The sequence below is a fragment of the Mytilus edulis genome, chromosome 8 (genome assembly GCF_963676685.1).
Source record: "Mytilus edulis chromosome 8, xbMytEdul2.2, whole genome shotgun sequence".
Taxonomy (NCBI): domain Eukaryota; kingdom Metazoa; phylum Mollusca; class Bivalvia; order Mytilida; family Mytilidae; genus Mytilus; species Mytilus edulis.
This window is the reverse complement of record NC_092351.1, coordinates 32,856,668-32,882,069: the sequence shown is the minus strand read 5'-3', so window position 1 is coordinate 32,882,069 and position 25,402 is coordinate 32,856,668. Positions and strand designations below refer to the sequence as shown.

At 32.1% G+C, this 25,402-nt stretch overlaps 1 protein-coding gene across 2 annotated transcripts; it reads left to right on the top strand.

Moving 5' to 3' along the window:
• Window positions 1–3,647: 3,647 nt before the first annotated feature.
• On the top strand, window positions 3,648–25,402 carry LOC139485400 (uncharacterized). Of its 2 annotated transcripts, none has more exons than XM_071269863.1 (10): window positions 3,648–3,905; window positions 5,770–5,806; window positions 18,257–18,364; window positions 19,167–19,229; window positions 20,461–20,541; window positions 21,973–22,047; window positions 22,546–22,750; window positions 23,274–23,348; window positions 23,828–23,911; window positions 24,982–25,402. In XM_071269863.1, the coding sequence occupies exons 2-10, from the start codon at window positions 5,784–5,786 to the stop codon at window positions 25,240–25,242; spliced, it is 975 nt and encodes a 324-aa protein (XP_071125964.1). In that variant the 5' UTR covers window positions 3,648–3,905; window positions 5,770–5,783; the 3' UTR covers window positions 25,243–25,402. The 2 variants fall into 2 exon arrangements, with proteins under 2 accessions (XP_071125964.1, XP_071125965.1); XM_071269864.1 differs by having other exon boundaries at window positions 3,802–3,907; window positions 5,762–5,806.

Sequence of the window (25,402 nt, the reverse complement as noted above, 5' to 3'; positions counted from 1 at the left end):
TTGTAGTACTGAATCGCATATGTGTCATAACATAAGAATATATGTCAGCAAAATTCGAGTATAAAAACAATCGACACGAAAATCATTTACCTATGCTGGAGTTTCTTATCGACAACATATTTGTTGAGTTTGGAGGTAGACTTTTCCAACAAATTGTCGGCATTCCTATGGGAACAAACTGTGCGCCTCTTCATGCCGACCTCTTCTTATTTTCATATGAATCGGAGTTCCTCCAGACACTTGTAAAAAACAAGAGAATCAAAGAAGCCAGATTATTTAATTTCACTTTCAGATATATTGATGATGTTCTTTCCATAAACAATCCGAACTTTTCTGATTGGGTTCCATTAATATATCCCCCAGAACTAGAGATTAAAGAAATAACAGACACGGCTTCCTCCGCCTCATTTTTAGACTTATATCTCGAATTTGACTTACACAGTCATCTCAGTACCAGAATCTATGACAAACGAGACGATTTTAATTTTGAAATTATAAATTTCCCCCACCTTAGTAGCAATATACCAACTTCACCTGCATATGGGATATATATTTCCCAACTTATTCGATATTCAAGAGCTTGCAGCTCCTACTCAGACTTTGTAAAACGTCATCAGTGTCTGAGTAGAAAGTTGATGAAACAGGGGTATGTCAAAGAACGTCTCGTTCTTTTTCTAAAAAAAAGTTCATCGGAAGGTACCAAAACCTTGTTGATAAATATTCCGTATCAACTTCTCAAATAATACACGATGGTCTTGATGTATAGATTCTGCGTACTGATGTTGTTTATCGTCTTAACAACGTGTTTTATAGTTCTTTCATTTGTCTTTGTTCTATTATTAACATTACTTTTACTGTTGAATGGTTTCATGTGATATCCGTTTCACGTGGCTCGGTACTTATACATCTCGTCAATGTGTTTGTATTGGCTTTCATTTTTTTTGTGGTTTGTTTTGTATTTGCGACTTTTTGTATTTCTTTTGTTCTTATAACGTGACTCTGTACTTTAAAAGATCCCGTCAATATGATATTGTTCTATTATATGTCATTATGATATATTTCTATTATGAATTACAATATACGTTGAACCACAAACGTCAAAATCATTCAATCGCGTAGTGGAATTAACTATTTTTGGATTCTTATAAATTCTATATATAACTTTTGGACTAGTTTAAATCTCGGTCTATTTCTTAAATTTATTCTTACATACTTTTGATTTTTTAACCCTGTATGCTAACATTCCCATGAAAATTTTAAAATTGTTTGTACGCACATTGAACGACAAATTTATGTGACGTATAATATTTTCTGACGTCAGACACTCAAATCAATAAATGTGTTCGTAGATAGTAGATGTTTTTGTGTTCTGTTAAATTGTTCCTTTCAAAATTGTTAAACGATGATGACTGATGTACCCATATTTTGACTATTTTATTTATTGTGTCTGTTTATTTAACGCATCAATGTAAAAATATCGGAACTTGATGAGACTGTCATTAAAGTGAGAGGGTTAGCGCTATAGAACTAGGTTTAATCCACCATTTTCTACATTTGAAAATGCCTGTACCAAGTCAGGAATATGACAGTTCTTGTCCATTCGTTTTTGATGCGTTTTGTTTGATTTTGCCATGTGATTATGGACTTTCCCAATTGATCTTCCTCGAAGTTCAGTATTTTTGTGATTTTACTTTTTACCTGTAATATATGTTATATCGACTGGAGTGTTGCTACATAGAAATTGAAAGTTCACAATTGGGAAGCTAAATTTATATCTTGCGTCGTGAAGTTTTTGTTCGCAACCGACTTTCATTGCAATATGATGCAGACTTAACTGTATCTGAGGCATCCTTGATTTCAAGCCTAATGGGTTCGATTCATTCATACCATAGTCAACAAACTCTATATTATTTGAGAGAGGACATCACATAATTATATATTATAGCGGGACGTAAAGTTAAAGGATTATTCTAGTTTCTTTGTATTCTTTCACAGAAGCTGCAATAAGAAGATGGTCTTATATGAATAAAAAAAAAATGTCCGCAGAACGAATTTTGTTTACACATGAATGCTTATACTCAAACTGTTATGTTTGTTGAAAAAAAGAAAAAAAACGAATCCAAACTAAAGAAATATGTTTTCATGTCAAATCAGTGAGAAGTTTACACAAATAAATTCATAAATTGTGTTTTATCTTTTAAAACCGTTTTTAAATGCATCCATTCAAACTAAATAAATATAAAGACCTAATTTTTGATAATATTGATAGTAAAACTATTTTTAAGAGTGCCAAAGTGTACTTTTATACTTTGATAGTCAACAATGCAATTATATGAACTTCCCTGTATTATAATTGATTGTTGTCATATTCAAAGGTCGACCTTGTGAAAACACATATTTTTAGTTCGTAGTCTAAATGAAAATATTTCAGCATTTATTATATGGTTACCTGGCTGACAATTTGTTTAATAACCCTGGGTGTAGCATTATCAAACCAACTCACTTAAACATGCTGATATGGTTTATTATTTTTTATAACCATGAGTTGCATAAATGTATTGCTAAAACTATTATATAAACGAAATACAATTTGGTTTATACATGACTACGTATATGTTTTAATTCTCGGAACTATATCCCCGTCCTCTTCTCTAAATTATGAAAACAGATAACAACTAATTTTGTTTTGTTACTATAGATCAAACATTATGAATGTATGTGTACTCGTTATAATTAAAGTTTTATAAACAGAAAACGCAGTAGGTTTTTATGTTATTTATTTATAACAAACTAGAAATCAATTTTGTAGCTCAGTATTTAGTTTTTATGTTTATGTTCGTAAAGTATTGTTTGTTTTTGTTTCTGTTGCGTTGTTAGTTTATTCACTATATATTTGAACTTCTGTTTTGATAGGAAATATCATTGATATGGTCATAATTATAAGTTAACTGTTAAATGTTTGCAAAACTTTCAATTATTTGATTTTTTTAAAGTTTTTTCTATCCCTATAACGGATTACCTTAGCTGTATTCAGCAAAATCCCTCAATGCTTTCTAAATTCGTACTTCTTTTGCCTTTTTAATTTTTTTGTTCTAGCGTCACTAATGATCCTTGTAGACGAAACGCGCGTTTGGCGTAAAATTGTTGTTCTTGGTATCTTATAATCAACAGTATGATGAGTTTTGTTTTTTTAAGTAGAAACAAAAAAAATATTCGTCATTTTGTTAGTTCCTTGTTAACATCTGTTTTGCAGAATAAGATGCAAAAAACCGCAGAGTTAACAAAAAAGTACATTAAGAATAGCGAATTTAAAAATGTTTTCACAATAAAAGGGATTTCTTTTTAATTAAAAACAAACTTGACTAACACAACTCTTAGATGGCTATGTTAATATTATGGAGAAACATACCGTTATACATACATGATATATACTAGCTTCGCTTTTACTTAACAAATTGTTATAATTTTAAAGTACTATATACTAAACAAATAATTCAGAGAAAATGTCACTAGAAGTTTAAAAAAGTATAAGTACTTATAATTCATCTTAAACAATACAATCCAGAGGTAATATTTTCAATTTGACATCAATGTATAAGGGAATCAAAGTGGTTAAAACTCAAATATGTTAAATGAATACACGACGCGCACCACTTCTAAATACACAATGATCAATACTACTCGTATGACATAAAGACATGTGAGATCTTTACTTAAGATATACCTCATTGTCTTATGATACAAGTAGGCACACTTATCAAAAACATACATGCAGTCTGAGCATACCGATAATAATATATAACGATTTTTTCTATCTATAAATAGTCATAATGAAGTTAGATATACGAGATAGTTTTTCCACCTGTCACTGTTTAATACTTCCCTGTTGGAATTAAAGTGGACAAGTAAGTGTTTATCGGGTTTTACTTTATTTCAATGAGGTTCCTCAGTAAACTTCCTTAATTATACTAAATGTTCTTTGTATATATAAAGTTAAACATCGTTTAATAATGTGTACCCTGATAGCCATGGCAACTTTGTGTAAAAGCACATTATTTTTTTTTTATTATCCATCAATGGCTATGATGTGTATCCATGGTATCTTCCGCCTCTCTTTTATGTAATTTCTGAATGCAAGTTATCCGTGCGTTAATGTGTGTGAGTGTGTATACATATGTCTTATTCAGGAATTAAGAAAGGTCATTTATAATACATCTATAACATGTATATACTATATGAGTCATTACGAAAAATAGACTGACTTTAAACATGTTAAAATGAATCTTGAATCTATCAACAACAAAAACCAAAATTTTGCTATCATATTTATACCAGTCAGATAAAAAAAACACACCAGTTGACAGTGTTCATTTTATCAATAATCTAGTCATTGTTTAGTATTCATGTTGTAAACTAGTTATAATGATAGTCTTAAACCAAATAAACCATGTAAACTGAGAATTCTATTTTCACTTTTGAATTTAAATAATGTAAATGGTTATCAAAGGTACCAAGATTATAATTGTAATACGCCAGACGCGCGTTTCGTCTACATAAGACTCAGCAGTATAAGCAGTGTTAGATCGACAATCATAATTATAGCTTTGAAATAGAACTTATAGTTAAGGAAAAGTCCTATTGCCAATGATTAAAGTGTTGTCTGAAACTGTTTAACTTTACACAAACAGTAGTAGATGACGAATGAATTTTTAAAGGACTAAATCATATCAAAAGATATTTACAAAATAAATTTTTAAAGGACTAAATTATATCAAAAAGTAAAATCACAAAAATAAAATTCAATTGGAAAGTCCCTAATTAAATTGCAAAATCAAATGACAAAACACATCAAACGAATGGACAACACTGTCATATTCCTGACTTGGTACAGGCATGTTCAAATGTAGAAAACGGTGGATTGAACCTGGTTTTACAGTGGTAAACCTCTCACTTGTATGATTACGATTCCGCTATTCCGAAATTTAGTTTACTCTGTACTGCAAAGACATAATGTATGACAAATTATAATTCTGATCATGTTATAACACATACTATTTAAATATTATTAGCGAGTATCTTGTAATGTTAAAACTGTCATTATTTTTAGAGATATATGAAAGAGATTGATTTTTTCATAGCAACATTACTTATTCATTTATTTGATGAAAAGATATTAATGTAAGATAAGGTAGTTATAATATAACAAACATAAAAATGTATGCAAAATAATGAAAAAACAACACGGTATATATTTTCTCGCATCCAAATGTTCTACATTTCTCTTTAAAAAAAATTGTTAACTAAACTATAAATTTAATTTTTTACATTAAATAATCCACTCATAATAGAAATAATGATTAAAAATATGTACGCATGACGCACATTTTGTCTGTAAAAGACTCACCATCAAGGCGGGAAAAGCTGAATACTATAACTATAGCTATTTGGATTTCCATATCATAATTGTGAAATCTTATATAAGTATTGTTGACGTATATCAACTAGAATGATATCATTATTGCAAACTTAAGGGACCTTTGTGAAAAAGAATTAAAATATATCAAATGGACATTCATACTTAGGGAATCGTATGAAATTTTAAAAAGAGTGCGTCTGCAGATTACGCGCCCCTGCTATGAATGCAGAATACGAAAAATGTCAAAATGTCATAATCGGTAAAATTAGAGACCAGACGACTAAAATTCTTTAACTTGAAATCCCAACTTTTAACTGCATTTACTTATACTGTATATTATTTTGTCCTTTTAGAAACTGCTAGATATATGTCACTTAATCGTTTTATACTGTAAGTATACCTAATCATTTTTTAATTGCTGGTAACATAAAGTTTCCACAACAGCAACAAGTGTATTACGATATATCCACTCGAGACAGTTTTAATATTTAAAGCGCGAGGCTTGCCAAGGAATTATTAAAATTTAACTGTTGAAAGTGGAGAAATATCGTTATAAACGAGTTACAGTGGTGTATATTAAAAAGAAGATGTGGAACGATTGCCAATGAGACTACTCTCCACAAGAGACCAACATAACACAGAAATTAACAACTATGGGTCACCGTACAGCCTTTAACATTGAGTAAAGCCCATACCGCATAGTCAGCTATAAAAGGCCCCTCCATGACAATGTAAAACAATTAAAACGAGAAAACTCACGGCCTTATTTATTTAAATGAACGAAAAACAAATATGTAACACATAAACAAACGACAACCACTGAATTACAGGCTCCTGACTTGGGACAGGCACATGCATCAATAATGTGGCGGGGTTAAACATGTTAGCAGGATTCCAATCCTCCCCTAACCTGGAACAGTGGTCTGTTTCTCTAATGATTTTATCCTTCCTTTTCAAAGATTTGAGGAAATATGTGTACTTTAGATGTGACGTCATCCGGCATGGTCGCCTTTTGTCAGGACGTCACAATACGAAAATTCAGAGGAAAACAAGAAAATTTAACATCACAATTAAATTTCAACCAATTATTTACCGAGAAAAGATTTTTCACTAGTGAGGAGAAATATTTTTCTCACACCGGTCAGGAAATGTGAAAATAGCACAAAAATTAGAGAAAATTTAATGCACTATAAATGAGATACAATCAGTAAGGAAGGTAACTGATGCAACTGATGTAAAAGTTTCCTTGTTTATTCATTGTATATTTACTGTTTTTTGTTATATACATATTACGAGGATCGATACTTACACATCTCACCATTGTGCTATTGCGCTATGACAAATGAATAAGTATAGATTATAACATGCCCTTTTCCATATTGGCCCTGGTATCATCCCGAGACTCCCATATCGGCCTCGAGGCTTTAGCCGAGGGCCGATATGGGTCGAGGGATGATACCCGGGCCAATATGGAAAAGACATGTGATAATCTTTTTATCACATATTTAAGTTCTGCAGAAAAGAGAAAAAAGGTCATTTATAACAATTTAATGATACATAAAAGGTAAAATCTTAAGCAATTTATCACAATCGTGTCGTTAAGGATGCGATGACGTCACGTCATTAGGAACAGGGCACAATATCAATATCTCTTTTTTGTCTCGGGCAATTTTGTTGTTTTTGCATATGCAAAATCTAAGGTATTCATAACAAATATGTGATAATTGCTTTTATCATATACTTAGACTAAATAACATATAAATTTTACCGTATGATAATATCATTAAATTAATTGACGTAAATTCCATATTTTTCGAATTGGTGCTTAGCGGGCTGATATGAAAAGTTTATCACATGCTTCGATTGTTATCACATGCCTTTCCGTAACGTTATCACATGGCATTTCGGTAATACTCGGCCAATTCCGTAAAATACACCTCAATGCTACGTTTTCAGTGAAAAACATTACAAAGTAGTGTACAAAACAATTATTTGAATACTGGAAAGTATATTGTTTAAAATAATAAAAAAAAATATATAAAAAAAAAAACAAACAAATTATTTAATAAATGCATTTTTTAAGTTTTTTTTAAACATAATTTAGAAAGTTTCCTCAAAAAGTTGACTTTTCCAAACAATGATCGTTAGGTATATTGTTGAATTATTTTTTGCCGATTCGTCCATATTAAAATGTTTGTTTTCTCTCTCTCTGTTGAGGCATATGATAGAAAGATTTCATATTGAATGTATCAAATTTTGGGCCCGACGGCCGTGAACTTTTTTACTCTTTAAACTTCAGGAACCACATAAAAGGATCAATATGTGAATCTGTTATTTTTCTCTACTGTTGAAACATATGATAAAAAGATCATTACATTTTTTTCATATCGCATGTATTATCAGCACTAGGTTCAATATCAGCCCAAGAGCTGCACGTTGGTTATACATGAATATCATTTTGTTATTCGTCGTTGAAACAGTTATTTGTTTCATAGTGATTAAGATTATGTTACAATTTTGACCGCTGGTTCCAATTTTAGAACTTTTTACCTATTATGTCGTTTTGTTTTGCTCAAACATTGTTGTCAGTATACAGGAATTCAATGCGACTGTTGTAGAAATGTTATGTTAAAAGGAGTGGTTTAGCTAGCTATAAAACCAGGTTAAATAAACCATTTTCTACATAAGGAAATGCCTGTACCAGGTCAGGAATATGACGGTTGTTTTTCATTCCTTTGATGTGCTCCAGCTTTAGATTTTCCCATTATATAAAGTACTTTCCAGTTTGAATCTCCCTTGCAGTTGGGTATTTTTGTTATTTTACTTTTCATAACTCTGACATTATGTTTATCAAATGTTATATTAAAGTGGTTAGGGTATAAAATGCAAACGTACATACAATCAAGGCCATAAATGTATTCATGCAATAATAAACCATTGAAAAAAAACTCATAATAACAAATTATTTAAATTCAGTTTATTTCAGTTTAAATAAAAGTTGTCTCACTTAGAAATCATGAAACATCTCTTTATATATAAAATCAAATAAAAAATTACCAGATCAACTATCCCATCGGCTATTGCAATCTAGGATTCAGTACGGGATAGCAAAATTCATTCACTGACAAATAAAAGCATGACAAACACTGAAAAACACAAATTCTGAGTTTATATATCAAAAGTCAGGAACCTGTTATATAGCAGTTTGCTGTTGGTTACCACATTTGGTTTTCGTTAATTGATTTTAGTATTACAAAGGCTATTGTTTTTCACTATTTAATAGTTTCGACACCTTACTAAAGAGTATGTATTTGCTCATTGTTCAAGGCCGTACAGTGACATATAGTTGTTTACATGCTCATTCTTTTATCTCATTTTTAGTCACTTATCACTTCGTTTTATATTTTATTAAAACTCTATGTATCATTCAAGTTTTATTTTTTTATTACAAGATTGATCGTTTATATAAATATACAGTGTTAATTTCCATTGTTTAACCCAAGTGTTCATTTTAGATAAATAAATTGAATGAAAACTACGGTTCCTTATTTGGGCATTGGGATTAAAAATTCGTATGTATCATAATTTCATTTGTTTACAACTCGGTCTTGTATTGTTCTGGACGTACTATTGCAAATATTCAATAATTTTATGACTGTATCATGTGTCTCTATAAGTTTACCATAGTACTATCATATGGTTGGGTAAAAAATTAATGGTTAACCCTAGTTTTTAGTGTTTTAATGTCTAATCCTACCGTTTAGATAACCTTGACGTCAAGTCAGGAGTCTCTGGTTTTTGTTAGTCTTGTATGCTTTTAATTGTAAGTTTATTTTATGATTTGGAGTTTGAACTGGTACACATTTTGTTAAGGGCCATCTGAAGCCCGCCTCTGGGCGAGGGATTTTCTCGCGCTTTGTTGAAGATATTAAAAAGAAGATGTGGTATGATTGCCAATGAGACAACTATCCACAAAAGACCAAAATGACACAGACATTAACAACTATAGGTCAACGTACCGTACGGCCTTCAACAATGAGCAAAGCCCATACCGCATAGTCAGCTATGAGGACCCATTAGAGGCCGTTGACTGCTCTTTTGACATGGTAACTGTCTCTTTTACACAGTTCCACATTTCCATTCTCAATTTTTAAGAATGTTTGGTTAAGAGGAAACTAAATCGTTTAATTTTCGAGAATATCAAGTAAGCAAATTTTGTGCTTCAGTAGCATCGTGTGCTGCCAGTTGTGAAAAATAATGCAAAACGTTTCATTTATTTTACCTTAGATTTCATTTCATGGACATGTAGGTATGGATAGTCTGCTTTTACATCATAAAAATTCACCCAGAAGGTATACGCATATCAATAAACTGAACTCAATGCTAAAAACCTTTAAAGTACACTTAGACAGAGAGCTCAATTTAGTGAAACACTTTGTTAAGTTGGTCACATTTAACTTGAAATATCACTGTCTGTTACCAAAGTGCACCGAGATCCTGAAAAAAAATATGTGCAAGTTAAGTCTATTAAAAGAAGAATTCAATGGAAGTAAATAAGCTGATTACTGAAATAAATGTAGAATATGTCCATTTACCACAGATGCCCCTGCTGGTGAAAAAAATTAGTAAACTTCCACATATAGATGCAGGATTCGCCTTTATTTGACCGTTTTGTGACCATAAGCATTGTCAATAAGTTTCAAAGCAATTGGTTAAAGCAAATTAAAGTTAAAGAACGGAAACAATAGATTTAGCAGTTTTCCTATCTTAAGGCTCCGGGTTGACATTTTTATCATTGGTACTCGTACCACAACTTTTTACATCTAAAAACTCATGAACAGTGAGGCCATCGGGACCCAATATCGAACTTAATAGATCTGTGTTATGGGGTAATGTGAATCGCGTATAAGGTTCCTAACATTTGATTGAGTCAGACTTATTTAAGAGAAAGGAAACGAAAGAGTCAGCACTTCTTATGTTTTTAAAGGGACATGATAACTCTTGAACGGTAAAAGTGACACTTAAAAATTTCAAATTTGATTTTGTGTTGAGGTAGGGATCCCCCTTACATGTTCAACCCCGCCTTATTCGGTATGTATGTGCCTGTGGTAAGTCAGGAGCCTGTAATTCAATGAATGTCGTTTTTTATGTGTTACATACTTGTTTTTCGTTCATTTTTTGTACATTTTGTTCGTTTATTTTCTCGTTTGAATATTGTTTTACAATGTCATGTCAGTGCCTTTTATTGCTGACTATATGCGGTATTGACTTTGCTCATTGTTGAAAGCTGTATATGACCTGTAGTTGTTAGTGTTTGTGTCATCTGGTCTTTTGTGTAGAGTTCTTATTGGCACTCATGCCAAATAAGGGGGGGGGGGAGGTTTGGATCCCGCTAACATGTTTAACCTCGCCTTATTTTATATGCACGTGCCTATCTTATTTTTCGTTTATTATTTGTACATAAATTAGACCGTTTGTTTTCTCGTTTGAATTGTTTTACATTGTCATGTCGGTGCCTTTAATAGCTGACTTTGCGGTATGAACCTTGCTCATTGTTGAAGACCGTGTGGTGACCTAGGCTACATTGTATAATTGTTAATTTATGTGTCATTTAGTCTCTTGTGGAGAGTTCTCATTGGCACACATGCACCAGCTTCATTTATATATTGTGTATAAGTTTTGTAGTATTTGGTTGAGGCGAACTAAAGTTAGGAGAGCGGAACTCGTTTTTAATGACGTTCGGGACAGACGGACTAATGTAACTTTTTATGCCCCTAAAGCATGGCACCAACACAGAAGTTCTGACTATTGTGCTGGTGATACACATCCCACTAGCACTGTCATTAACACATGTACACATAATTTTATTATAAAAATATTCAATCATACTTTTGATTTCATTATTTTTGGCCGAATGATTATATGCATGCCCTTCACAATGAGTGAATGAGTATCAAATTTGACAAATTTATTGTACACAATTATACATTTTATTATATTTTATAACTTTTTTCCAACTAATTAAAGCTTACCAACTTATTGATCATCACGTTCCTTTACATGTCTTTTAACATTCTGTTTTGAACCAAAAGGATTTGTTACATATACTTCACATGTATTTCTTTCAAATCTGACATGATTAAAAAGCAATTAAATAAAATTCAGTCAAACTTGATAATAAATGTGCAATCAAATATATATGCAAGTTGTCAACTGGTCAAGTGGTTAGATGCACACATCGTTAGCCATATAAAGACTATAAACAACATGTCCTAATTGGGTGGTTTTAAAACTTCTAGCATAGGCGGATCAAGGGGAGGGGCCCTTTCGTTGGAAAAATTTGGTTGATTATATAGGGAATCATTGATGTATGACTAGTACTGGAGCGGGTCCCCCTTAGGACAAGTTCTGGATCCACCACTGTCTAGACATATTTACGTAAATCAGGGATGAGTAAAGGGAAATCAAAGTGATGGAAATCACTCATGGAAAGATTAGAAGAATAGTTTGAATTATTTCATATTAAGGTATTGTGGGGAAAAATGAACATTTATAAAGTACTATAATTGCTGAAAATTGCATTAACAGCAGGTCTTTAGAAGGAAACTTGCTTTTCCAGTATGAGGATAAAATGAGCTCAAATTAAATAATATGGGTCTCTTAATTTGAACAATTTTATTTAAACTGCAGTTTATATAAGATATACCATAGCTCTAACAATCCTAATCTTTCAACGACTCTCCGTAGACAAAAAGAAGACTACTGGATTAGACAATTGGGAACTGCAACACCTTATGGCTGCAATGACAAAATTGATGGTATAGGTATTCTATCTAGTCCTTCGTGTAACTCGGTGAATGTGATGAATATTTTCAACTCGACTCCTCGACGTAGACGCAGTCATGGTCATCGTCATTATACATCACCTTCTCTGCATGATGTCTCTATTAATGACTTGCTGCCATTCATACAAAAGCCGTTAGGTATTCATCACATTCGCACGAAACTTTATTCATTACCCCTTTCGAAACTTCATTCTCTGTTCAATTTATGTTTGGAATCCACTGTTACAAACCCTCATTCAAACCAATACAAACTTGAAGCTATAATTTCGGATATTGCAAGTCACAGACTTTTCAAGCCAGTTCGCATTGGAAAAGATGAAAAAGAGAAAAGATCTTTTCTTAATCTTTCCTTTGCCAACAAAGGTCTCGATGGCGTCAACCTAGGCAATATCCTTCATCATAAATTAGTGCAATCGAAAATACCTCCTTATTTCAAAGACCAGTCTGTACCAATAATTTCTTATACCTATACCAAACCTATTGCAACTAAAATTTTCAATTACAAACGCGTTTTGCAGGATCTCGATATTGACGACTTCAAGTCTAAACCTCCTGATTGCACTTGTGCTAGTTCCAAATTCACATATAATCCTGCTGGCCACGTTATTACCGGTGACCTTAACATTGTTAATAACACTTCTCTACGAAATGTGTTATCGAAAGGTCCCAAATATCGTGAGCCTAAATCCATCAATTGGAAATACAACTTTAAAATTTTGATGGATTCAGTCGAGGATTATGCCAGGCAATGGGCTAAGCGCGAGAAGGAAGACGTAGACACTCTTTCCGAATGGATTAAGGCAGTGAGGTCGTTGATACAAATCAGAATTAAGAAACTGAATGGGTCCATCAATGCCCATGCTACGTCAATCTTTAAAGACCCAAATGTTGCAAAACACCTATCCGACCTCCATGACAAATATGTTGTTGTCCCTGCAGATAAAGCCCCAAATAACATCGTTTTTGTGTGTAAAAGTCACTACATCAACTGCTTGATAAACGAATTAGGTATTGACAATTCACTTGGTAACTCAACATATACCCTCACGACACTTACCAAAGAGGAAATCCTGGATAATCATAGGTCTGTTCTATGTTCCTTTGGAATTTCAACCAAAGATGAAGAACTGGATCTTCCATCACTGTATTGGATACCTAAACTACATAAGTGTCCTTACAAACAACGGTATATTGCTGGGTCTTCCAAGTGCTCCACGAAACCTCTTTCTAAATTATTAACATCTATTTTATCAGCAATCAAAGACGGGCTTCAAAGTTATTGTGAAACTGCCTATTCTAGAGGTGGCGTGAATCAGATGTGGATACTTAAAAATTCAAAAGATCTTTTAGAGTACATACAATCTAACTCTCTTTCATCTTGTAACAGTATTAAAACATTTGACTTTTCTACCCTGTACACAAGTATTCCACATTCCAAACTAAAAGACAAATTGAAAGAGTTGATATTACTTTGCTTCATAAAAAAGAATGGCCAACGTAAATACAAGTATCTTGTCTTAGGGAGGGATAAATCCTACTTTGTAAAGAATCACTCTGATTCAAACAAAAAATTCTCTGAAACTGATATTATCAAGATGCTTGATTTCTTGATTGACAACATATTTGTTACGTTCGGAGGACGTGTTTTTCAACAGACTGTCGGCATTCCAATGGGAACAAACTGTGCCCCTCTACTCGCCGACTTGTTTCTTTATTATTATGAGGCTGACTTCATGCAGGAACTTCTTAGGAAGAAAGATAAGAAGTTAGCAATATCCTTTAACTCTACTTTCCGCTATATAGATGATGTTCTTTCACTAAACAATTCAAAATTTGGTGACTATGTGGAACGCATCTATCCAATCGAACTAGAGATAAAGGATACTACAGATACAGTTAAGTCGGCTTCATATCTTGACTTACATCTAGAAATTGACAATGAGGGTCGGTTGAAAACAAAACTTTACGACAAAAGAGATGATTTCAGCTTTCCAATTGTGAACTTTCCATTTCTAAGTAGCAACATTCCAGCAGCACCTGCATACGGGGTATATATCTCCCAATTGATACGATATTCCCGTGCTTGCATTTCCTATCATGATTTTCTTGATAGAGGTTTGCTGCTCACAAGGAAGCTATTAAACCAAGAGTTCCAAATGGTGAAGTTGAAATCATCCCTTCGTAAATTTTACGGACGCCATCACGAGTTGGTTGACCGTTATGGAATAACCGTTTCACAAATGATATCGGATATGTTCCTTACGTCGTAACTACAATTCCCTTCCCTTTCATGAATATGACCTACCGAATAAGACTATTTACCGGATTTGTAATCACTTAAGCAACACGACGGGTGCCACATGTGGAGCAGGATCTGCTTACCCTTCCGGAGCACCTGAGATCACCCCTAGTTTTTGGTGGGGTTCGTGTTGTTTATTCTTTAGTTTTCTATGTTGTGTCGTGTGTACTATTGTTTTTCTGTTTGTCTTTTTTATTTTTAGCCATGGCGTTGTCAGTTTGTTTTAGATTTATGAGTTTGACTGTCCCTTTGGTATCTTTCGTCCCTCTTTTATATCTTATTAAAATTATGTTACCTGTTTTGAACATGTTTCAAAAAAACAAAAAAATGCAAATCAAAAATTCTTCTAGTAAATGTTACCAACTATCCTTGTAAGACATAAATCTAGACTAACAGCTAAAAACTTTAAAGTGTCAACAAAAATAATCTAAAAATGTTGTTTTGGGGCATTTTGTTTGTTTTTTATGACATTGAAGATTAAAGTTTTAGAATGCCTTTTGATCAATTTTTCAACACAGGGCATTGAAAATGTTCTTTTTCAAAGTAAACAAATTAAAAAAAAATATTTTATTGAAATGAGGATTGAATTTCTTTCTTGATTTCAAAAATATATATTCACTTCTAATAAAAATTCAAATGACTAAAATAGACATCATGATTGATGGGAAATAAACTAATAAACAAAGGTTTGTTATAATTTTTAAATTTTTAAACTGTTTCAAGCCAATTCCTGATAAAAAAAAGTGAACCAATCTAAATTGTTGATTAATTACAGATGATTATTGGAAATTTATCAAGTAAATTATAGGCCTTACTTGAATACCTTTTATATATTCATATTTATATTTCATTTTTTTAAGATCTTGTTAATCCATTATTCATTTATCTTTCAGCTTTAATTTACAGAATCACTTTATGTAATGTAGATCAAAAGTAATAGGCAATAAATAAATCTATCATCCTTATATATATCAAACATCTAATATACACATTTGTGTATTCAATTATGAGGTCAAATACTTGTGTATTAAGAATTAGATGTATATTATGTATAATTATGTAAGACGGATGTTGATAGTAGGTAATGTGGTCAATTTGATTGGCAGTTTCTGAGGTGGGGTATTGTGATTATAGGTCCACCTTGTCTCTAATTGTTTAGTTATAATGACAGTTGTCAATCATACTAGAATTGAATCAATACCCACTTACCTAATCAAAATGTTTTTAAAAAAGCCTGCACATCAGCACACCTTAATGACATACATTCTTGAATGAACTGCTCCAATAATATACTATTTTTTTAGTTTATAAGTGTATTATGTGCACATACATGATAACCATAGGGAACTATATTTCAGTGTGAATACATTTAGTAACAGTAGTTAACCTGTCCTTTTGTTAGGGAGGCCGGTGCCTAAGTAAAGATTTAGAACAAGTTCTAATCTTTCCAAAAACAAAACAAAACGACCGAATTAAATAAAAGGATGTTCGATGTACTGTATACTTCGGTTTGTTTTAAAAATCTATACGATGCTTTATTTGTATCTAGTTTCCTAATCAAAATAATTAAAATGAGAAGATAAATACCTTATAGCTTCCTTTACCGTCGATGCTAAAAATGTTAATGTTATAAAATAATTTTAGCGTCTTTGACCTACTTTACCTTTTTATTCGGAGACTTGCGGTTATCTTCTGTTGTGATCAACGGGAACATTAGAATGATCTAGAATAGAACCCAGATGGAACCAAGAAGTTGGGTTGCCTTAACCAAACAACCCGGATGTTGAACCAGTTACCATGGTTTCGAACCAAAGAACCAAGGTTCAGAACCAGAAAACCCAGATGGAACCAAGGTTTAGAACCAGAATGCCCGGATATAACCTAATTGCATTCGGAATTCTCATGACTTTTTATACCTTCAATGTATTTTCCAAATCATTTATTTATTTAGTATATTTATATATAACTTAATTAAGGCTATATGCATCAGGGAGATACATTTCATATTTTTTTGGTCGTTTTTCACTTTGCGTTTTTTGCGTATTATTTATTTGTTTCAACTTTTGAGTTTAAAAACATCCCTTTGGTATCTTTCATCTCTTTTTTACAATGATTTTTATATGTTAATCAAACAATATTTGTATTGTCATTCCAGTACCGAATTACTGGTCAAAAATTCAAATTAAAAGAATACCGAACACAAACACTCATTAAAGAAGGGTTTGTTGTTTAGTTTTATGTTGCTTTTGTTTTAATACTATCAAAAGTTTACTATTTTTGAATTTCCAAACCTGTCACGATGTCACAAAATCACATTGATAAAGGATCATATATAAGTTTTCATTCCCATGAACACTATGTTAATACGCTGTTATTTAGTAAAACCCAAATAGTGCAGATTGTACTGGCATAAAGTATCATTTGTCGGCACGTCAGTGTTGACATTAAATATCATTGATATGGTCATATTTATAAATCCACTGGTTTTGAACTTTAAAATTGCTCGAACTACTAAGGATTTTCTACCACAGGAGTACATTACCTTAGCTGCATTTGCAAGTATTTATGGAATTTTGACTGCTCACTGCTTTAAACATCGCGGTTTTTTCACCCTTAATTTTGTCTTTATTCGGGCGTCATGCACTGATAGCGTTTTGATGACAAAATGGTCACGTTTAAAATTATAGCCTGGTATCTTTAATGAGGGTTTGTTTTATATATACTAGGAGTTATTTTTATGGAGGAGCATTGTGAGAAAAAAGTAAAACTTGACATCAAAAGATTATATTATAATAGTAAAAAAAATACCAAGTGGGCAATCGCAAACGAAAAGGTGAAGAAAGACAAAAAATTGCCAAAATTTGACGCCTGTCCGTCTGGACTTTGTTTCTTGTATAATTTTTAATTTTAGTTTCTTGTGTATAATTCGGAGTTTAGTATGACGTCCATTATGACTGAACTAGTATACATATTTGTTCAGGGGCCAGCTGAAGGACGCCTCCGTGTGCGGGAGTTTCTCGCTACATTGAAGACCCATTGGTGGCCTTCGGCTGTTGTCTGCTCTATGGCCGGGTTGTTGTCGCTTTGACACATTCCCCATTTCCATTCTCAATTTTATCTTAAAAACAAGAAGATTCTGCTACACATGTTGCATTTGTGTAGTTGCTTATGACAAGCAAACTCAGGTTATAGCAATAGATAATGTCATAAACGTGGAAAGAAGACGTAATTGAGAATAGTTCTTATTTAATGTTGTTAAACTTATTTCAAGTAACAATTAATAGAAAAGTGAGGTATGTAAAAATAGTATTACAGACAAACGGTTGGTAGGTAGGATAAACCTTAACATAAATTGGATTTAAAATCAAATGCTTCCAGGGTAGAAGTTTGCCATGTGTTACACAAATACACATATCACATATCCAGTATATAAACTGTATTACAAAAATGTGAAAATTTAAGTAAGCTTGCTTTTTCTACTTTTGTTATGGCAAAGACTTCAGTGGATAATGAGGGTATTTATATCATTTTGATTTGCAATAAATGATGAGAACCCACACTCGCTTAAAAATAAGAGGGAATGAACCACGAATGTATGTTACTGATGAATCAGAATGATTCGCATGGGAAACAGCAACTGTACTGCTATTTACATCAAAATACTTGTATAGAATTAAATACGTAGTGTTTTTATAGTATGGGAAGACGGAAAACATACAATGTTGCTGAATGTTCAAATTATAAAAGACAAGTAAATCCAGAAGAAGACGTGGAATATACATACTGGTGTTGTTTTCCATTTTGGTATGGTTTATCAAAGTTTAGCCCATAATAGATATGTTTTACTACGTTAACATTCTTTAACACCTTTAATAGTCAAACGCTTTGAACACTTAGGGGGATAATATAATGAAATTCTGTAAAATCAATTAATGAAAAAAAAATGCTGAAACTTGTGCCGCACATATATAACAATTACATGAAAAAATAGGCATAAAATAAAAACGACAAAAAGAATAACAACACTACATATACAGCAACATCGAATGCAGACGACTAAGTAACACGAATCCTATATAAAAAAAAAGAGGAGGTAATCGCATGTGCACTGGAAGGCTAGGGTAGGCATATCCAGTCCGTAATAAATCTATTTTGTTAGGGCACATGCTAGTACAATAGAACATGTAGAACGGGATTGAGAAAGTGTTATTACGGGTGATGAGAACATGACAAACGAACACTTATTTTTATTTAGTTGAACGTTGCTGCATATATCAATTTTAATTAACTTATACTATAATGTGAAATATGATTACCCATTTTTAATCATTTTGTGTCAAGGCGTTTCTATGAATCGGAAAAAACAAAACTTCTTTCTGTTGCCCCAGCAGTTGGATTTGACAAATTCGTATAAAGTACTTACAAATTATTTATTGATGAGCTTGGAGGAAACTTAAGGCTGTTTATATCAAGCTTACTTTACAAAACGAAATGTATATAAAACAACCGAAAATAAAACGAAAATCTACTTAGAAGGTACATTGAATACTTTGTAATTACTCTCTAGAATTTGAGTATTTTCGAATAATTACACTATGCCTTTCAGCAAAAAGAAGAAAAAAGCCAATAATAACAACACAAGTAACGTCAGATCGACTTCGAGATGGAGGTAAATCCTTTTCAATACAATTTGCTAGCAAACAAGTGTGTCTATTGTTTCTGTCTCTGTGTTGATATTCTTTCAGATTATTCATTAAAAAAACCTGAACAGAATTAAACGTTTCGGTCAGTGAGACCAAAGTAGTTACTCAACAATCATACTGGTGCTTAACTTTTTATTTTCCTATTTCAAATGACACTGCGATATTTTCTGGTTTTAAACTTGCTCATGTATTGAAACAGATTAAAACTTGTTGTCCTTGTCAGGTTCAAACTATAAAAATCTATTATAAATAAGGTGTGGAGGCGTGTTAATCAATAATGTATTCTTCAGAATTATGTTCGTGTTTGTGACCAGTGTTTTCAAAATAAAAATGCTCAAAGGATTGAAATTTGAAAATTAAAACTTGAAATTTCCCAAAGAGCTTAAACAACACAGCTTAAACCACTTATGATCAATATTGTCCGTGACTTTTATGTGTTGTGTTTTGTATACTGTCGAATGTGCCTTTCGTAATTTTTTCGTTTTTTTTTTGTCATGGCGCTGTCAGTTTGTTTTTGACTTATGAGTTTGGATGTCTCTTGGATGGACATATTTCGACTCCCTTTTAAATGAAGCACTAATTGATTAAAAATATTAAATACAATAGATAGATCCACTCAAATTCCAGGCCATTGCTATGTGAAGATGTACAATAATATTTTACTTTCCGAAATGTAAACATGTAGTTGATATCGTGTTATTTAAAAAAAAAATGAAAAAAAATACATTACGTCATGAAGCATGTTTTCATACTACATGATGTGCAAAACAAATGTCCAAAAGCAGTAAAGGAAGGTTAAAAAAGGGAACAAAAACAGTTTCATGATTAAAGATTCACAACTTACATATGTGTGTACTATTTCTTTGAAAATTCATCAATCTGGATTTAAATTCATTTCACAAGATAGGAACCTCAGTTTTTTAGGAAGTTGCAATCCATAGAAATAGACCATACAATATATGTCATGATCACACATAATTGTAACGTGTTTGCTCTTTCCTCAAATACCCATCTCTACACAATCTTTCACTTTCGTTTTTTTCTAAACTGTTTTAACAGTTTTTGAATATCAAAATCATTAGAAAATCTAATTAACATTTGTTATTAAACGATAATATTTTGTTTTCTCGATTCTTTAACATTTGTATCATTGTTATTTTGAAAAGAAATTTCACACCATTTAGACTTTTATTTAAGCAAGACATCAAAAGGTCAAGCAAAAGATCAAGGAGCAGACAAACAAGTTCAACATGAAGATACGCAAGTGAAACTGGTTAGGTAAGAACCCTTATTAAATAGGAAAATAACAAAATAACGAACTTCAAGGAAAATTCAAAACGCAAAGTTACTTAAAAAATGGCAAATTCAAAATCTCAAACATATACAACGAATGGAAAACAAGCTGCCATATTCTTGACTTGCAAACGCGATATGATCATTATGATAACAAAAACTCTTTATCATTGTGCATTCTTGATTCTTCTATAGATTTCATATGGCATTATTTCAAACTGTTGTAAAGCTTTATTCAAAATTCTTGACGCATCATTGCATAAACTACTTTGGCTGTTAGAGCATTATGATACTGTTACTCGGTTATTTTTTCAGTATCTGGATAGGTAAAAGCCTTTATTTTAATAGGAAAATAACAAAAATGCCGAACGTCAAGGAAATTTTAAAACGCAAAGTTACCTTTAATATGGCAAAATCAAAATCTCAAGCATATGAAACGAATGGAAAACAACTGTCATATTCCTGATTTGATACAAATTTTCCGTACACAGAAAATGGTGGATTAAACCTGATTTTAACGATAGTTAAACTCTCACTGGTATGGCAGTCATTTAAAATTCCGTTATATTAACAACAATATGACTGTGAACAAAACAAACAGACATAATAGGTAAAAATGTCAAAATAGGGGAATAGCGTTAAAATTGTGTTATAATCTTAATCACTATATAAATAAACAAATACGTCAACAACAAAAATAAAAATGGCATATAGACAAAGCACATAAGCAAAAATGTAAGAAAAGAATACAAAACATTTACCATAATAGCACAATAACACTATAGCAGGATGTACAAGTACCGAGCCATGTCAAAATGATATAAGCATTTACCATAATAGCACAATAACACTATGGCAGGATGTACAAGTACCGAGCCATGTCAAAATGATATAAACATTTACCATAATTGCACAATAACACTATGGCAGGATGTACAAGTACCGAGCCATGTCAAAATGATATAAACATTTACCATAATAGCACAATAACACTATGGCAGGATGTACAAGTACCGAGCCATGTCAAAATGATATTACAAAATGTGTTGTAACTATGCGCATATTTCTGGGTTTCACATGGAAGAATAAAAATAAAAATTTGTTCAATTTACACTCTTTTTGAGATTAACTTCCTTCGGAACGACCAGCCGGAGTGTTATGTATAAGCCATAGATGTACAAACCGTTAGTGTGTTAACCGAATGTAATTTCACAATCTCAGCCTTGTCAGAGAAGCTTAGTCTCAATCATTTATCAACCAATAACTTATCAGTTACATGGCAAAGCCAATACCAATGTCGAAGCACCGACTACTTTAGGTGTTAATAATGTGGTGTTCATAAAACACTAGTTCCAATCGTTCAGTGTATTTCCTTATATATGTTTATACAACTTGTAAGATACTAACGTTTTTCAGTTTGAAAACAGAGTTAGACGGATGTAAAAGAGATCTTATAAAGTGTTATGAAGAAAAGAACGATCTAGCATTACGGTGAGTTTTCTTCCAGCTGAGTTTGAGATTATAACTAGACTTGAAGTATTGTCTGGGGTGTTTAGTTCAGCTCAATTTCTACAACCTGGCAATTCTGTCACTGCTAAGAATTTAATAACTCTCTAGAATATACTAGCATGGCTCAAAGCTCTTCAATTGCGGATTTTATTTGGCCTTGTCAACTTTTTGATTCGAGCCTCACTGATCAGTCTTTGGTAGCTGAAACACGCGTCTGACGTTCACAATCTTATTTCTGGTATTTATGATGAGTTTATCATGAACAATCTAAACCGCTGTAGAATTTCTGAAATATTTTTCAAAGATTAACCTTATGAATTAATAAAAAAAAAACAAAAAAAAAACGTCAAAGATCCTGTAAGATGATAAACTACTTGAGTGTACAAGTATTTGTAGAAAAAGCAAGAGCAACGTTTCCTTTGAGGTTATAATTGCTATTTCATAATTCATATAAAAATATAACGTCCATATATATTTCAGACTGAGTGAATTGATGGGGAAGCAGTTACAGGATAACAATCCCCAAATAACAAATTTAAATGATCCAAACAGACCACAGAAGTTATCTGAAATGCTTAGTGATATATATGACAACGAATGGCTGGAGGCTTTTACTGGTCTGCAGTCGCAAGATGAGAATCTAGACGAACAAAGCGCAGTTGATATCCTTTTTAATCTGTTGAAGGTACCACTAACTCACTAAGGTTGGGATAAAATGAAACTTGTCCTTTCAGGGCATCAGTATTTATTTTATCCAGTTTTATGTTTTATTGTATTTATTTCAGCGCAGAATACATGCTGGAGATGAAACTTGAAACATAGTACAATAGGCAGAATGTAGAATAAAACCAATTTTTGCTTTTAATGAGAGTACAATAAGATTCTCACCCTTGTGAAGTAAAGGACAGGTGACAGTGTCGTCATCTTGGCAAGCGAAAATGAGATCAAACAAATTACAAAATGAACTTGATATAACTTATTCCAATGAATATTCCGAAGAGGCACGGACGTTGTTTGATATCAGCCATAAGCATTAGATGTGGAAGAAGTCAAAACTTGATAATGAACGTCAGACACTAAAAAGAGTTCTTTGAGTCACAATTTGTCTTAATATTATTTTCAAATTGTTGTTTGAACAAATGATTTCAACATATAACGCAGACGCTCAAACTATTAGAAGCAAAATTATCTTGATTTAAACATTTCAGGTTATATATGAAGAAACATTAGACCAGGTTGGTAAATTCTCTAGTCACATACAGGAATGGTTTGTTGGCAACCAGGTATGTTTAACAAGTGTTTTATTTTGTATTCGGCCTACTATAACTATTAGATAATGATTTACAAATGTACACGTATTACCTTGTTTGTGTCAATTAACAAACAATGAAATAAAGATAACATTAAGTACATGTTTTTACGTTGTTAACATTTTACGGTTTCTAATGTATATTTACAAATTTTTCGATTTTGAACATGTATATTGAGAAGAAGAAAAAAATGTTTGTATTCAATTCAGTCCTTTTACTGTTATTTGGAAAAAGATAAATTGTGAACCCCACCATAGAAATTTTTTCATTTTATCTTTTAAAAACTGTATTCGAGAAATTTGACTTATTTATCATGTTTAAGTTTGCATGGTTTGCAATAATATTACAGTTAATGTAAACTCGTATATTGACCAAGAACTTAAATTTTAGCACTATAATATATTTTCTGCTATTTTTCTTGCATTACTTTAGAAGTTTATTTGTACTTCCAGCAATGTCCTCATAGTCGGATTTTAGAGTTTGTAGTTTCCATATCGTCTTCTGTCATTCAACATCTGCAAACAGAAATCGAAAAGGTAAAATAATCCTCAGTTGGCTTGAAGTAAGAAAAAAGTGGTGTAAAGCGCATTAAAAAAAAATCACACGGTGTAATTTACTTTTTATAATTAGAAATTTTGTTTAAGAGATGAAATAAACGACTGCCAAGTCAAAAGATAGTAATCCGTTTTTCCTGACATTACATCTGTCGTCGTTGCGACAAAAAAAAATGCTAACGAGTTTTATGGTAATTTACAAAAATGAAAACAACACTTTATAATTTTCGTGCGTCCATTGCACATTTCTGAATATATATACATCCGGAACGCATGCGCTACTAGGGGAATATATGAAAGCCAAGAATAATGTTATATAATTCAAACACATTCTACAATGACATTTCAAAATTAGATATATAGAGATTAATAAATGGCCTTTTCCATATCAGCCTTGGTATCATCCCGAGACCCCCATATCAGCCCGAGACGGCGTCGAGGTGCTGATATGGGTCGAGGGATGATACCCAGGCTGATATGGAAAATGACATGTATTTATCGCTTTATCATACTTCCGACAATAGTTTTATGTAAGGCAAATAAACAAATGCAATAACTAAAACAGTCAAAAACTTTATAAAGAAGTTGAATTATGAATCAAATATACTATATTGTCCAACAACAGCACCAGTACCTCCATACATATGTATAGGTACATTTCCTAATGAGGCATTTTGAAACATTGAAAATTTGGAAGAGTTTTATGATCATTATTACTCCATGTTTGTTGTACTATAAAATTATTCTTAATTGTCAATGGCATTTGTTAGCAAGTACTAGACTATCCCCACAAAAGTTCCCGTAAATTTTGACGTCGTCATAAAAAAAATCTGACGTCACAATGAAAAAGTAAACAATCAACACCAGAAACACCGGAAATAACTTGCACGAAAAGCACTGTTATGGGTTTTTGCACGAGACGCCCCTGATATGGGTTATCAGCCTGGGTGGAAAATTATGGCTTTTGTGTACTTCCGGTCATTACACATATGCAAAAGCTATCATATCAATGCTAAGTATATGATAAATATATATAGCTTTTCCTTTTCTAGGTGCTCTTAGTAAAATTTAAAGAGAGTAGTTTATCAGTATGTACTATCTATATAAAGCGGTGTGTTGACATGTGTTTTTACATGAGGATAAAGATGCCAGAAATGTATTTACAATTTGACTGTGATATAATAAATGTAGACAAGACTACCTTCAAACCGTACACTAAAGATGGTGATAAAGTAGACTATGTCGTTTGGCCAGCACTGTTTTTATTTAAAGAAGGGCCATTAATGAACAGAGGAGTTGTGCAATGCAAGTAATAATTATGGCGACATTGTTTTGGCAGGATGGCGAATCCAATCAGACTAAGAATACTAGAAGCCAACTATATGGTGCAACGATACCCAACTAATCTAGTCTTTGTGTTTGTTTCAAAAATTGCATTTAAAAATAAATAATGAATAAATGGAATCACGTTAA